The 16,387-nt window shown below is 44.8% G+C and overlaps 2 protein-coding genes across 8 annotated transcripts in view; both read right to left on the reverse strand.

Annotated features, from left to right (window-relative positions):
- stimate (STIM activating enhance) overlaps positions 1-3,312 on the reverse strand; it is a 45,038-nt gene extending 41,726 nt beyond the window's left edge. The window contains exon 1 of one of the 2 annotated variants that reach the window (XM_069939529.1): positions 2,968-3,285. In XM_069939529.1, the coding sequence (XP_069795630.1) occupies positions 2,968-3,151 (184 nt within the window). In that variant the 5' untranslated portion in view covers positions 3,152-3,285. Of the gene's footprint in view, positions 1-2,967 lie in introns of both variants that reach the window. The other variant, XM_069939528.1, reaches the window with a different exon arrangement.
- The window catches only part of cep15 (centrosomal protein 15), a 47,141-nt gene continuing 33,566 nt past the window's right edge, over positions 2,813-16,387 (reverse strand). For 4 of the 6 annotated variants that reach the window (XM_069939536.1, XM_069939537.1, XM_069939541.1 and 1 more), the window contains one exon: positions 10,248-10,491. In XM_069939536.1, coding sequence (XP_069795637.1) covers positions 10,462-10,491 — 30 coding nt within the window. In that variant the 3' untranslated portion in view covers positions 10,248-10,461. Of the gene's footprint in view, positions 2,866-3,353; positions 3,453-6,321; positions 6,341-8,785; positions 8,911-10,247; positions 10,492-16,387 lie in introns of those variants that run through there. The other 2 variants (XM_069939532.1, XM_069939538.1) reach the window with 2 other exon arrangements.

Genomic DNA, 16,387 nt, shown 5'->3' on the forward strand with positions numbered 1-16,387 from the left:
CAATAAAGTTACCTGGATTGTAACACTTGTGCCCAGACTTGTCTCTCTGTGAACCCACCGAGCATAATACTTTCTCAAACACATCATTTTCCCCACAAAGATATTCGTCTCCCTATCATTCAGATGGAAACCATCCTGTTGGAACAGGTCCCACCTTCCCTGGAAGAGAGCCTAAAGATCCAGAAACCTGAAGCCCTCCCTCCTACACCACATCTTTAGCCACATGTTAAGCTGCATTATCCTCTCATTTCTAACCTCACTAGCACGTGGCAGGGGTAACAATCCTGAGATCACAACCCTAGAGGTTCTGTCCTTCAACTTAAGCGAATAACTCCCTGAACTTTCTTTGCAAGACCTCATTTCCCTCCCTACCCACTTCATTGGCCCCTACATAGACCACATCTGACTGCTCACCCTCCCTCCTGAGAATGCTGTGAACTCTATCTCCAATATCTTGGACCCTGACACCAGAGAGGCAACATACCATCCGGGATTTTTGATCCCTTCCACAGAACCTCTTATCTGTCTCCCTAACTATGAAATTCCCTATCACGACAAGTCACCTCTTCTCCTTCCTTCCCTTCTTAGCCACAAGTCTAAACTCCATGCTAGAAACCTGATCACCATGACTTGGCCCTGGTAGATCATTCTCCCCCTCCCCCTTCCCCTTCCACAAAATGGTATACCTGTTATTGAGGGGAATGGCCTCAGGAGTGCCCTGCACAGACTATCTGTTCCCTTTCCTGGCGGCCACCCAGCAACCTTCCTCTTGACTCCTGTCTATCACCTCCTCAGCTTCCTGAATGATCTGGAGTTCAACCAGCTCCAATTCCCCAACTTGGTTGGTCAGAAGTTGTAGCTGGATGCATTTTTCAAAGATGAAGGCATCAGGCATACTGCAGGAACATATAAACTCTGTACTCTCAAAATTTCACCTTTGAAGGTCTTCTGCTTACCAAGTACACCTTTGCTAGAAAAACAACCTGTCTCAATGCACATTTGCCAGATCCTTTCTGATACCATCAAAATTCTCCAATTTAGAATCTCAACTCAAGGACCAGACCTGCCCTTTTCCGTAATTATCTTGAAACTATTGGCACACACTTCCATCACCTGCCCTGCCCTGTCTTCTTTGGCTTGGCTTCGCGGACGAAGATTTATGGAGGGGGTAAAAAGTCCACGTCAGCTGCAGGCTCGTTTGTGGCTGACCAGTCCGATGCGGGACAGGCAGACACGATTGCAGCGGTTGCAAGGGAAAATTGGTTGGTTGGGGTTGGGTGTTGGGTTTTTCCTCCTTTGCCTTTTGTCAGTGAGGTGGGCTCTGCGGTCTTCTTCAAAGGAGGCTGCTGCCCGCCAAACTGTGAGGCGCCAAGATGCACGGTTTGAGGTGTTATCAGCCCACTGGCGGTGGTCAATGTGGCAGGCACCAAGAGATTTCTTTAGGCAGTCCTTGTACCTTTTCTTTGGTGCACCTCTGTCACGGTGGCCAGTGGAGAGCTCGCCATATAATACGATCTTGGGAAGGCGATGGTCCTCCATTCTGGAGACGTGACCCATCCAGCGCAGCTGGATCTTCAGCAGCGTGGACTCGATGCTGTCGACCTCTGCCATCTCGAGTACCTCGACGTTAGGGGTGTGAGCGCTCCAATGGATGTTGAGGATGGAGCGGAGACAACGCTGGTGGAAGCGTTCTAGGAGCCGTAGGTGGTGCCGGTAGAGGACCCATGATTCGGAGCCGAACAGGAGTGTGGGTATGACAACGGCTCTGTATACGCTTATCTTTGTGAGGTTTTTCAGTTGGTTGTTTTTCCAGACACTTTTGTGTAGTCTTCCAAAGGCGCTATTTGCCTTGGCGAGTCTGTTGTCTATCTCATTGTCGATCCTTGCATCTGATGAAATGGTGCAGCCGAGATAGGTAAACTGGTTGACCGTTTTGAGTTTTGTGTGCCCGATGGAGATGTGGGGGGGCTGGTAGTCATGGTGGGGAGCTGGCTGATGGAGGACCTCAGTTTTCTTCAGGCTGACTTCCAGGCCAAACATTTTGGCAGTTTCCGCAAAGCAGGACGTCAAGCGCTGAAGAGCTGGCTCTGAATGGGCAACTAAAGCGGCATCATCTGCAAAGAGTAGTTCACGGACAAGTTTCTCTTGTGTCTTGGTGTGAGCTTGCAGGCGCCTCAGATTGAAGAGACTGCCATCCGTGCGGTACCGGATGTAAACAGCGTCTTCATTGTTGGGGTCTTTCATGGCTTGGTTCAGCATCATGCTGAAGAAGATTGAAAAGAGGGTTGGTGCCTGTAGTTGATCAAGTATTGCACTCTCTCCAGAGATCATCTCTGTTTATTGATTTAGGAAACTTTCTTGAACACATTTGGCCAACTCTAAGGCATCCAGCCCTTTTACGGTATGGGAGTCACAGCCAATATATGGAAAGTCACCTCCTACTACAACTTAATGTTTTTGCCACCCTCCGATATCTCTCTACTCTTATTAGTCTTTCGAAGTGCATCGCATTGCAATTACGGTGATTAAATGCCTCTGCCATTGCTCTGCACGATTTACCAGACACTTGGTACAAACCTATAAACCACGTCTCTCCTCCTCACTGTGAACAACATTGTCAATTTATGTGCAACTTGCAAATTTCCCATTCCACTGGAATGGACTGAATCATTAAGAGTACAACAGTAAGAGTCCCAGCAGGACACCACTGGACATAGGCTTCTGTTCACCAAAGCAGTTCTCCACTCTCACCTCGTCTCCTGTTACCATGGCCCTTTTTTAATTCAATGTGGGTTAACTTTTGTGCCAACTTTTGACAGTGACACTTTGAAACGCCTTGTCCAATTTCACTGCCAGGGGGCTGGTCTGAAACCAAGTGAATATTGCGGTAAGTCCCCATTGAGTACCGGACGCACGTCAAACGCAGGCGAAGCCCCGCGACCCTCCCGGTCCGGCCCCGGCACTCACGCATCAGCAGGCTGAAGGCCACCACCCCGAGTAAGCCCTGGATGAACATGCCGAAGTTCCCCATCAGAGCGCCATTCTCGCAGCCGCGAGGCCCGCCCGCGGTACCGTGCGGGGCGCTGAGGTTGGAGGTAACAACGGAGCCCTGCAACGTCCGCTCGACTATCTCCGACTGGCTGACAACCATGGCCGTCCCGCGGGCCCGCGGCCTCCCAACAACAGAGCCCGGAACGGCGGCTCATTGCATTGTGGGAAATGTAGTGTCCGGCATTCTGGGACATGTAGTGCTCGATGTGCATTGTGGGCTGCGTAGTTCGATGGGACGACAAGCACAACAACAACGACGACCGGCCAGTAAAAGCGCAAAATGCTGCTGACGTATATTTTACCTTTGCTGAATAAAAGACACTGTTTGACCAGCTGAGTTTTTCCAGCACTTTGTTTTTACTTCAGCCACGACGTCGACGGAATTTCGTGATGCGCAGCCCCTGTGGAAGGAGAAACAAAACTTAGGATGCGCCTCGAAGAACGTTTGTTGAGGGGTGGAAAACATTTTGCAGCTGCTGAGATGAAGGTAGTTGGGTTGGGGGTTGGGGGGGTGGGGCAGGGCAGGGAATGGAATGGGCGCAGACTCAGCTTGATCCTGGCTCCATTGTACACGGCAACAGCGGAAAGGTGGCGAGGATGTGTTGCCATAAGGACACGCGGGGTCCATCCGCCCGGTCGTGGGTGGTGTTATTTAAAATCCTGCCAGAGACCGGCTCGAAACTGGCTGAACTAGGGTGCCGACGGCACCAATTCCCCCCACCCCCCAAAACCGCCATTATATAACACTGATAGTATTAATTACATGTAGGGATTAATTTCAAATGTCAAAAGTATTCGTTCTAGAATGGTGCCCCAATAATTTTGTTTCATCTCCATTTCTTTCACAAGTTGAGAATTGGCAAATTGTGTAGCAGCGATGAGATATCACATTCCCATCATCCATTTTAATAACATCGCATTGGTTAGCGATTTTAGCCAATTATCACCTTTAATTTGGGGTTATTCACACAGACTATCAGTGTGTGGTATCTCATCGCCGCTGCGATGAAAATGTTTAGGTTAACATCCAGTCAGTTGTTCATCATTCATCGTACATAAAGTGACAGAACAAATCAGCAAGCGTTTAATGCGGGGCCCAAAATAAATGTTACTTTTGCTACTATGTGAATCTGGCACTGCATACAGCTTCCAAAACACCTTTTTGGTGATCATGACTGCACTCACCTCTCTTCCGATACTCTTGAAAGTCTGTTATTCTGTTATTGTTTTCCACAGTGAAGACTGATGCAAAATACTCATTACCACCCTCTACGTTTTTGGAGGGTGGTAAGAAACTGGAGCATCCGGAGGAAACCCACGCAGACATGTGGAGAATGTACATATTCCTTGCAGACAGCGGTAGGTTCGAGTCCGAGTCACTGACGCTGTCATGGCGCTGTGCTAACCACCTCGCCAACATTTTGTATATGAGGAAAAATATTTGACCACTGTGAGTCACTTGTCACAGGATGCCCAATCTTCGACCACTTCTTATTGCCGTTCTCTTTATGTGGCTTGTCCAGTTGTATTGATAGCCAATGGTTGCTCCCAGGACACTTGTGGATTTAAAGGATTTTTCCCTGTGCTTTTTATTTTAAAGGAGATGTTTTGGAAATCAGAGCACAGTGGAGTGTCCTGAAAAAAGATATCCTTTCCTTTGAATGTTACATTGCACAACTCAAATGTTAATGACTTTGATTCTAAGTAAGTATTGCTGCATGATAGCAGGGCTAAAAAGTTAAACCATGCCTAGCATTCCTTTTACGATCCGATGGGGATGTGCAAAAATTGATCTGAAGTACTGAAGAAATGGTGCAGGCAGCAGACCGCTCTGGCTTGACCATCCTTGTTGGAATCAGTATTATTTTTCTTACACTTGAAACCTGACAGGGGTACCTGGTACTAACTGAATTGATACTCAGCACTGCACTGACATTAGTTTTTGATTCCTCTCAAAGCTGTGCTCTGCTGGTTACTCTTGTAACTTGGTTTTTAACTGAGTGTTTTTCAGTCCCCAGTCATTGAGGTTTTGTGGGACCAATTTCCTCTGTTAATGCATTTCCCATTTAAGATAAAAGTGAGAGCAGTGAATCTCTTGGAATTTTCTATCCCAGAGACATTGAATGCATTTGAGGCTCTAGCAGGCTATAAAAACTGCCTTTTGCCCCCCGAATACCTCGGCTTCAAATGATCTTGAGCAAAATGTATAGACCAAGCCCCTTGATGACAACCCTGTGGAATTTGGGGACAAATTTTAAGGTCATTTTTAGGTTAAAAAACTGATTGGTGAGAGAGCTGGAATTTTGGAGAAGGGATGGATTGCAAACAAGCTCTAGATGCTTTTGAGGATTGGGGTTTTTTTTCATCTGAAGTAAAACCCTGGAGAGGGCAAACACCATGCACATGCGTGAAGCCAGGATTACAAGATTGGGTATGCTGACTGAGAAGTATCTGAATTCTTTATGTTTCGCAATCCGGATCACACTGTAGGAACAAAACTGGGTCACTTAGTTTTTTCACCAGGATAGTCAAATATCAAATAATAATGCTGCATTCTTTTGTAAATGGTGTCAATTCACTTAGGTCTGTCATTCTCAACCTTTTTATTTCCACCAAAATACCTCCTTAAAGTTGTCCCTTACTAACCACAGTGTAATAATAGGTGAATGTGAATGGGGGAAAAAGGTTGAGAACTACCGATTTAGGATCATGTATCCAATTTTAGACATCTCTAACAGTAGATAATGTCCTGAAATGGGTTCAAAGCGAAATTGAATTGGTCTCTAAATTCAATGACCCACTGAGATGACAAGAGCTGAATATTTTAAGTTTTAAAATTGTTCTTTTTCTGTCCATTCTCAAGCTGGGAATCCTCACACAAGCTAACTCTATGGTTCTGGCAGTAGATGTTGGTGAGGAAATTTGAGGCAAGGTGAAGACCTGGTTTACTTTGATCCAGAGTAGAAAAGGGCCTGGAAAGCTGTGCAGCTTAAAGCATGGCTAGGTGTAAAGAGGTTTCACCTGATGGAGAATTGTTGAACTGTGAAGTGATTCAGTGCACCCAGATAGATCTCCAACTGTGACTGGTGTGCCAGAAGTGGGTGGAGTCTGGGAATATTTGCATTGAACATTAGAGCACAGTAAAGGCTCTTCAAACTCACCTATAGAAACCTACTAAGCAGCAATCTAACTCTTCCCTACCACACACCCATAACTTGCTTTTACTTACATCCATGTGTCCCCTTTTGTACCAGCCTCCATTGCAATACAGCTAGGTATCCACCACTCTCTGTAGAAACAAAAACAACTTTTCTCCACTTATCTTAAGCAGATGTCCTCTGGTGTTTGCTATTTTCGCCCTGGGAAAAAGGTTCTGGCTGTCCTCTTAGATTTTCCAGAATTCCTTCAAATGATTATCTTATGGTAACTGGAAAATAAATTCCCTTTCTGAAACTGCTTTGAACCCCAGTTTCCCTCTTGTGACTTTGTACCATTGTTCGTTCAAGTTTATTTATCATCCCGTTGTAACAGTATAGCCAATCGAAACAGCGTTCTCCAGTCCTTGGTGCAAAAACAATGCATATGTACATAACACCACATATAGACAAACAGAACATATATATATATATATGTTCTGTTTGTCTTGTATACATATATTAAAAATAAATATTATTAACGGTAGAGTCACGGAGAGTTGCTTTGGCAGTTCAGCAGTTATTCAGCATTCTCACTGCCCATGGGAAGAAGCTGTTCCTCAACCTGGTGGTGCTGGCTCCGTAAAAATCAGCAAGGGCTGTGGCTAAGTTGGGTGTAGAGTTGCCTTTGAATCAGAGTTTCTGGGCTCAACTCCCACATGAGGGCTTTCACAACACAGATCTGTGCTGGCAATGCAGTGCACTCCAGCACTGCTGTCAGAAGTAGTCTTTCAGATCAGACACTCTCATGGGTGTGGAAGAACAGATCATGCCACATGGAAGGTGCATGTTTATCACTTGGTCAGTGTGTCTGAAGATTTGTCACCTTATTTGGGAACTGCAGCGCACATCACTTGCCATCTTTCCAACACCACAACAGTGATATCACACGTTTGCTTTACTGTAAATACATCCTGAAGGGCAAATTTTTCTTTCTGTAGGGATTAAATAGCTGGCTGCTGAGAAGCCATACAAAAATATATTGTTCACTGAAGCTTTTTTTTCCCCATCACATCCAAGATGATGACAGAGTATGCAAAGAAGGTTGGTAGATCATGCCAATACTCTCTCCATAACTGCTTTAAAGATTCAGTGAGACTGTTTTTGATGAGTTCAATGCTTGCTGATCAAAAAGAGCTTTGAGAGCAGAAGATCTTAATACATGAAAGGGAGGGGTAGTTTCTTCATCATCAAACTCCATCTTTATGTTACAGATCTTTATATTATAGACCTGCCATCCAAACAAGCCCTTAACTACAAACTGTTAGAAGAAGCCAGCAGGGGGTGTGGCATCTGTGGAGGCAGATTTGGGGGTGGGGGGAGAGCATCGTCAATGTTTTGGGTGAGATCCTGCCTCAGAGCTGAATATGTTTGATAGGATGCAGATACAAATCTCAGTATCATGGAGAAAGGAAGCTCTTTCATTGCGAGCCTCCACCGGGGTGGTGATTAGGATGTAGCTTGATGGTGTTTGGTAAGTTTGTTTGAGGCAGCACAGTTAGCGTAGCAGTTAGTGCAACAGTGTTAGAACACCAGCAACCAGTGTTTGAATCCAGGGCTGTCTGTAACGAGTTTGTATGTTCTTCCCCGTGTCCGCATGAGTTTCCTCCCACCCTTCAAAAATGTAGGTTCATTTGGGTGTAATTAGCCGGCAAGGGTTTAAATGGTAGGAATAGTCTTCTACCCTGCTGTAAATAAAATTTTAAACACTTAAAAATTATGTTTCTTCTGAGCTCAGGGTCTGATTAGAGTGAATTATTAAGGTATGGATGTATTCATAGCAGTGGTGTGAGAGGCCTGTGGTATTGAACCATAGTGTTGAGCTGCAATCAGACAGTGTAGGCTGAGATATTCACGATTGTCACAAGTTGCAGGCAGTGTCCTACTTTGAAACTGTAACTAGCTAAAGCAGCTCAGTGTGAGCAGCCACAGTTGTCACTGGATGGGTTGGTTTGACTCAATAGAACAGTATTAAAGGCCTGAAACACCTTCTTACAATGAAGTATCGTGATCTTTATCCTTCTGGAAATGGCCTTTCATTCCAGGATAGAAAATGGGAAAATGAAGACTGGAGCACGAGCAAGGAAATAAAATTGAACTTAGATTATCGATGGGTCCAAGACTGGGATGAGAGTGGGTATCAATGGGTTTGGGAAGTGAGCAGGAGACTGAGATTGTAGTAGATGTACTGAACAAGATGGAAAATGGAATTAGATGTGAGCAAAGGTATTGACTGGTAAGTGAAGTGTCTGAAGAGTGGGGTTATATTAGGCCTTTTTATAGTTTTTTTAAAAAGCCGAATGTAAATTCAGATATCGTTTGTCTTTAAATTGAAGTCGCTCCAGCTCCTCTGTAAAAGGATTGTCACTGAATATGGCTCCAAAGGGGAGGGTTGATGATGTCGTGATGATGCCGTAACCCCGCAAACCAGGATCACAAATTTAAAAAAAAATTATATGACTAATAGAAGCTATTACGCTGCGCGGGAGATCTGCCTGAGTCCTAAGACGGCTTGCACAGATCTCCACTAGCACTCTTACCTGCTTTTCAGTCACTATTTTCAAGTATTGGCCTCTTTTCCTTCTTGGAGCATATGTTTGAGGTCATGGTGTAGGGAACCATACATGAAACACAATAGAGAAATCCTACCACGGACCTCCACCACCTAAAATGACAGAAGGAGAAGACAACGAAATGAACTGACTCAGTATATAAAGTAAAAGACAAAAATTTCTTGTTTATTTTTATTAAGTGACGACATTGTTTAACGGGTTTAATGTATCATATAGATTGAACTTTGAATAAATGGGAAGGGGGGGAAAGGGGGAAAAAATGACACTATATATTCAAGAGAAAAATGTCTGTATGTATTTTGGTCAGTATGGTTCATAATGTCAAAAATAAAAAATTTTTAAAAATACATTAAAACTGTCATCACACAAGCCTTGTCCTTCAATGGTTCTATTCAGTGCTATGCACCTCTGAGCTATTAAATCTCCTATGTTCATTTTTAGTCATGGTTTGCTTGACTTATTTCTCCATGGTTGTAGCTCAACTATACAAATGCAGGAAAGCACCCTCACCCGAGGTCCATCATGCTCACAGATCCGCGCACCTTGCTGACTGAATAAACGTTTTTGAAGAAAGCCAGTGAGGAGTTGAGCGTAAAACTGTATCCCGTTCGTGTGCTGATGCATGGGTATTCCATGGTGTACCTGTGGTTATCTGGAGCAGCCACCCTCCACCTTTTATCAGGGAGGAGCACACAGGCAAACAGGTAAGAGGTGGATACAAGTGGGAAGGTAGAAATGAAAAGCTGAGGTGATTGGGGCAGAGAGTGAAGAGGGAAACCGCTGATAGGACAAGAGGAGGGGAGATGGAAACAAGACAGAAGGATGAAAGAAAGAGGAGGTTAACAGAAATTGGAGGTTGATATTGATGCCTTCTGGTTGGAGGGTCCCCAGACAGAATATCAGATGTTGTTCCTCCAATTTCCAGGTGGAGCATGAGGCCATGGACAGACATGTCACTTTGGCAATGGGAAGTGGTTGGTCTCTGGGAGGTCTTTGCTGTTTAGCAGACAGAGTGAAGGTGCTCAATGAAACCATCTCCCAGTAATTTGGAGCTGCCATTATCAACCTTTTTTGGCTATTGTCCCCTTGAGATTCTGCTCAAACTTTCTGGTCCCCCTTTCCTGTGAAGCAGTCAGCTTTTGATTTCTTCTGTACTTCCATCTACATAAACAACATAAAAATTAAGTTGCATGAGGTGAAAAGAAAACCAGGCTTTTACTTAAATGTGCTGTGGCCTCCAGGGGAGGTATAGAGGCCCTGTTCAGAAGGGCTGGTCTGGAATATAGCATGTACAAAGGCTGGGGAAAGAGTGATGAGAGGAGTTTATCCTGGGCATTTTGCTTTAAAAAGTTGCAACAGTTAATACTAACTTGGTCGACAAACAGAGCATTTAAACTGTAATGACAATTTAATTCAAGAAATTCCATACAGGATTGGAAAATATTCACAATGTCCAGAAAATGGTATTGCAGAAATCTTCAAATTCCTGAAAATATTAGAAATATCCTTAAGATTTGGGCTTCCTTTCTGGTCTTTTATTTGTTCTTTTAGTTGAGAATGTTGTTTCCTTTGAAATTATCCAAGCAGAACTGGTCCCAGCGACCAGTGACACCACCAGCATGGCTGACCTCACTCAGGATGTCTCACAGAAGGGCTCTCTCACGATGTTGGTCCTGTGAGGAGGAATAGCAGTGAGCAATGGTGTTGGGGATCTTAAAATAAAGTAAACTGTGGAGTGCTGAGAAGGGTATGGGTGGGGAGGGGTGGACAAGCCAGTGAGATTAGGGGGTGAGTGAAGGGAGTGGTAACCTGGGAGGCCTCGTATCAGTTGGAGTTGTCAAATTTCTGAATAATGAGAGCATGGATGGGGGTGTATCAGTGGTGGGTTTGAGCCAGATAGAGAGCATCAGAACCAGTGTGCAAACGATTCACAATTACCGTGTACACTCGTGTAATAATAGAATTTTGTGGACCAATTTTTAGAGTAAATGAGGGGTCGACTATTACAATCCCACTACTTTTGACAACAAAAAAAAGTACCTGCATTGTTCAAGAGAGCTCGGATGGGCGGGGCGGCCTGGGCGTCGTGTAAAGTACTTGGATGGGCAGTCATGTCAGGGGCTTGGATGGGCGGCCGTATCGGGAGCTCGGATGGGTGGGGCGGCCGGGGCATTGCGTCAGGCGCTCAGACAGGCAGGGCGGCTGGGGCATTGTGAGTTTGGATGGGATGGGCAGACGGGGAAATGGGAACTCGGACTTGGGATTTGGGGGGGGTGCGGTCAGGATGTCAGAAGCTCAGATGGCTGGGGTGTTGGGACCTTGGATGGGCGGGTGGCCAGGGCCTGGACCAGAGTCCGCAGTCGGAGGGGTGGGTGAGAGGGTAGGTGGACAGCCTTGACCAAAAATATGGGGGTCAACTTTTACACAGTATCAACTAATACATGCATACTTATGGTATTTGCTCAATCAAGAATCTGATTCAGTGCAATATTTGATGCCCCAGGTAAAACCAGAAATATTCAGCTGGTAAGTCAGCATCTCTAGAGAGAGAAAACGGCCATTGTTTCAGATCAGGAAAAGAGGAAGAGGAGAAGAGGTCAAGAGGAGCAGGAAGGAGAATCTTAAATCTGAAACATCAGCTCACTCTCTACAGATGCTGCAGGATCTTCTGAGTGTTTCCAGAACTCTCTTTATTTCAGATTTCTAATCAGCAGGTGTGTGTTTTAGGTGTTGTTTGGTGCCTTATTGGAGGCTGGTAGACTGTGGCCTCTGTGGTGGATGCGAGCTCCGACCAATCACGGGAGATGGGGGAGGGGTTTCAGGGAAACATCTTGAGTTGACGACCTGTGTCCTTGGTTTGGGGAAGAGGACCACTGAGTCTGCAGGGCGGTCCAGGAGGGGACGGCAGCCAACTAACCAGGTGGTGATGTTCCTTGGCAGGTGCAAGTGTCCCTGGTCCCCTAATGGCAGCAGGGATACTTCCTGGGGCATGTCTTGTCCACTTGGAACAGTGTCCAATGTCCCACTGGCCGCTGCGCTTCATTCTTCTCCGCTGGCTGCAGGCCTGGGCTTGAGCAGGAGGCTAAGTCCTTTCTCCCTTTGGCCTGCTTCTGAAGCTTGGCCTTGTGCAGCTCTTGGGCACAGGCTTGGGGGAAGAAGCCGCTCTTGCTTCCAAGGCCTGGCAATGGGTGGTTGAGGCTGGAGGGGAGCTGGGGCCGAAAGTTTGGATTCCTCTTGGAGCAGGGCCATGGTCTGGATTTGTTTCTGCAGCTGTGCCAACTATCCCTCCACCCATGTAGAGAGCTGAGGCCAGGTGGCAAAGGGCGGTTGCTGCGGTTTGATGCGGGGGACTGGCAGATGGAGCTCAGCCGGAGGATCAGGCTTGGGGAGCTGCTGGTACTGTGGCCAAGGTTCAGCATCGCACTCGTCCTGGCTCTGGATGGCGGGACGGGCCTGCAGTTGCTCCAGATGTGGGGTAGCAAACACAGGCTGGGAGCACACCAGAGGGTTCAATGCTGCAGGCCAGGGGATCAACTGCAGCCCACTACAGGCCCACGCTTCCTGCCCTGGCCAGGGCTGGGCGGCCAGCCTGAGGCCTTCCGTCCACGGGTATGTAGCACGGTGGGAAGCCAATGGACTAGTGGGGAATGCCGACCTGCTCCCAGGTCTCCAGCTGGGCCTGGAAGTTGCAGACAGGCTGCATCTTGGGCGCCTCCTTACTGCCAGCCATCTTCCCCACTGGCTGCTGGCTGGAATATATGTGTGGAACTGGAAGATGGTGTGGAAGTCCAGCTGTGGGAAGGTGGGGGGCAACCACGGCCTCCAGATCAGGTCTGGGACCTTCTGCACAGCCTCCAGCCTGGCTGGGCCTTCCTGGCTAGGATTAGGCCTCAGCAGCTTGCCTACCCTCTGCCTTTGTGCCTGGCTTTTCAGGTTTGTGATCAGCTGCTCCTTGGAGGCAGAGGATGAGGTGGTGTCTGAGCTCCTTGGCACTGTTCAGCTTGGGTCTGAGTTTACTGCCCTCCTGGGTACACCTTCACGGAGACACCTGCTTCAGATCCTTGGTGTGAGAGATGCCTCTCCTGCCCACCTGTACTGCCTTGGCACTGGGCAACTGCAGGCACATCGACCAGAAGAACAGTGGTCCCCCTAGGGCATGGGGCTGGGTTCACCCAAGCGTCCAGCTCGGTGAGGGAAGAATGGGCTTTCAGGCCTCCCTCAGAGGCAGATGGGCCTGCTTCTGAGGCCAGATCATGCTTCCTGCCGGTGGGACCACTGGCGAGGCCTCGGCTGTAAGGTGCCTTGGCTGCCATAGCTGGGCTACTGAGCTCCCCCTCCCACCCCATTTGTCTGTTCCCTGCTCTTTGCTGCCATGATCCCTCCTGGACGTCACAGGGCAGTCTGGGGCAGCATGGGGGCTGGACGATGCTCAGTCTGATCAGCTTGCAGGGTGACTCCTTGCCGTTGGTGGTGGTCTGACTGCTTGGGCCTTTTGACAGCTCACCCCAGGGCTAGTATGGACTTTGGGGCATCTGGGTCCACTTGCCTGCTTTGGATTGCATGGCCCGCTGGTTGAAGGTAGCCCCAGCAGGCTCTCCCTGCCCACAGGGTTCCAACTAAGGATTGACAGAAGGATCCTGGTGTAAGCTCTCCATGTCCCTGCCTTCTGCTGTGCCATGGCCCCCTATCCTGTGGCCCCTCCTGGCCCATGCTCAGCCGAAGACAGAGCTGAAGTGGCAGGGTCAGCACTGGGTTTGAAAGTGCTCCGCTACTAAGATAGAGCTAGATAAAATAGGGGAGAAGGTACGGGAACATGTACTTTATAAGTGGGATGAAAAGTTGGTGCAATATAAAAGCTGACCAGTACTGTATCATTTACTCAATATATGGAAGAAGATTCACTTAGAAAGGAAAAAAACAAATGACCAACTACCAAAATTATTATTTTAAAAAAAAAATTTATTATTTTTCACACTATAAACCATATTGACCAAGATACATACAGACATTTTTCTTCTTAAATATATAGTGTCATTTTCTCCCCCTTTTTCCCCCCTCCCTTCCCTCCCTCCATCCCTCACTCCCTTTCCCATTTACTTAAAGTTCAATCTATAAGATACATTAAACCCGTTAAACAATGTTGTCACTTAATAATAATGAACAAGAAATTTTACTGAGACAGTTCTTTTCATTATCTTCTCCTTCTGTCATTTTATGTGGTGGAAGTCCACGGTAGGATTTCTCTATTGTGTTTCATGTATGGCTCCCATATTTGGTCGAATATTGTAATGTTATTTTTTAAATTATATGTTATTTTTTCTAATGGAATACATTTATTCATTTCTATATACCATTGTTGTATTCTCAAGTTGTCTTCTAATTTCCAGGTTGACATAATACATTTTTTTGCTACAGCTAGGGCTATCATAACATATCTTTTTTGTGCTCCATCCAAATCGAGTCCAAATTCTTTGTTTCTTATATTACTTTGGAGGAAGATCTCTGTTTTTTTTGGTATATTGCTTTTTGTGATTTTATTTAATATCTGATTTAGATCTTCCCAAAATTTTTCCACTTTCTCACATGTCCAAATTGCATGAATTGTTGTTCCCGTTTCCTTTTTGCAGCGAAAACATCTGTCTGATACTGTTGGGTCCCATTTATTTAACTTTTGAGGTGTGTATGCCTGTGTATCCAGTTATATTGTATCATGCGTAACCTTGTGTTTATTGTATTTCTCATAGTTCTGGAGCATAGCTTCTCCCATGTTTCATTCTTTATCTTTATGTTTAGATCTTGTTCCCATTTTTGTTTAGGTTTACCATTTGTTTCCTCGTTCTCTTTTTCTTGCAGTTTGATGTACATGTTTGTTACAATTTTTTTGATTATCATTGTGTCTGTATCACATATTCAAAATTGCTTCCTTCTGGTAACCTCAGACTATTTCCCAATTTGTCCTTCAAGTAGGTTTTCAGTTGGTAGTATGCAAACATTGTATCGTGAGTTATATTATATTTATCCTTCATTTGTTCAAAGGATAATAATTTATTTCCCGAAAAACAATTTTCTATTCTTTTGATCCCTTTTCTCTCCCATTCTCTAAAGGAAAGGTTATCTATTGTAAAAGGGATTAGCTGATTTTGCGTCAGTATTAGTTTTGGTAGTTGGTAATTTGTTTTATTCCTTTCTACATGAATCTTCTTCCAAATATTGAGCAGATGATGCAATACTGGTGAATTCCTACGTTGCACCAATTTTTCATCCCATTTATATAGTATATGTTCAGGTATCTTCTCCCCTATTTTATCTAGTTCTAATCTGGTCCAATCTGCTTTTTCCCTTGTTTGATAAAAAACTGATAGGTATCTTAATTGTGCGGCTCTATAATAATTTTTAAAGTTTGGTAGTTGTAAGCCTCCTTGTTTGTACCATTCTGTTAATTTATCTAGTGCTATCCTCGGTTTCCCCCTTTCCATAAAAATTTCCTTATTATTTTCTTTAACTCCTTGAAGAATTTCTCCGTCAAGTGTATTGGCAATGCCTGAAATAGGTATTGTATCCTTGGGAAAATGTTCATTTTAATACAGTTTATCCTTCCTATTAGTGTTAGTGGTAAGTCTTTCCAATGCTCTAAGTCGTCCTGTAATTTTTTCATTAGTGGATAATAATTGAGTTTATATAGATGGCCGAGGTTTTTATTTATTTGTATACCTAGGTATCGTATTGCTTGCATTTGCCATCTGAATGGTGATTCTTTCTTAAATTTTGAGAAATCCGCATTATTCATTGGCATTGCTTCACTTTTATTTGCGTTGATCTTGCACCCTGACACTTCTCCATATTCCTTCAATTTCCTATGTAATTCTTTTATTAATATTTCTGGTTCTGTTAAGTATATTATCACGTCATCTGCAAATAGACTGATTTTATATTCCTTGTCTTTTATTTTTATCCCTCTTATTTTATTTTCTGTTCTTATCAGTTCTGCTAGTGGTTCTACAGCTAACGCGAACAGTGAGGGAGATAGTGGACATCCCTGCTTTGTTGATCTGCTTAAGTTAAATTGTTTTGATATATATCCATTTACTGTCACTTTCGCCAAAGGCCCCTTATATAATGCTTTAATCCGATTAATATATTTCTCTGGTAAGCTGAATTTTTGTAGTACTTTGAATAAATAATTCCATTCTACTCTGTCAAAGGCCTTCTCTGTGTCTAAAGCAACTGCTACTGTTGGAGCTTTATTTCCTTCTACTGCATGAATTAAGTTAATAAATTTACAGATATTGTCTGTTGTTCGTCTTTTTTTTAATAAATCCAGTTTGGTCTAGATTTACTATTTTTGGTACATAGTCGGCCAATCTGTTTGCTAATAGTTTAGCTATTATCTTATAATCTGTGTTAAGTAGAGATATTGGTCTATATAATGCTGGTGCAAGTGGATCTTTCCCTGTCTTTGGTATTACTGTAATTATTGCTGTTTTGCATGAATCTGGTAAGCTTTGCATTTTGTCAATCTGGTTGATTACTTCCAGGAGGGGAGGAATTAATAAGTCTTTAAATGTTTTA

Source organism: Narcine bancroftii, chromosome 5 (genome assembly GCF_036971445.1).
Source record: "Narcine bancroftii isolate sNarBan1 chromosome 5, sNarBan1.hap1, whole genome shotgun sequence".
In the NCBI taxonomy this organism is placed as follows: domain Eukaryota; kingdom Metazoa; phylum Chordata; class Chondrichthyes; order Torpediniformes; family Narcinidae; genus Narcine; species Narcine bancroftii.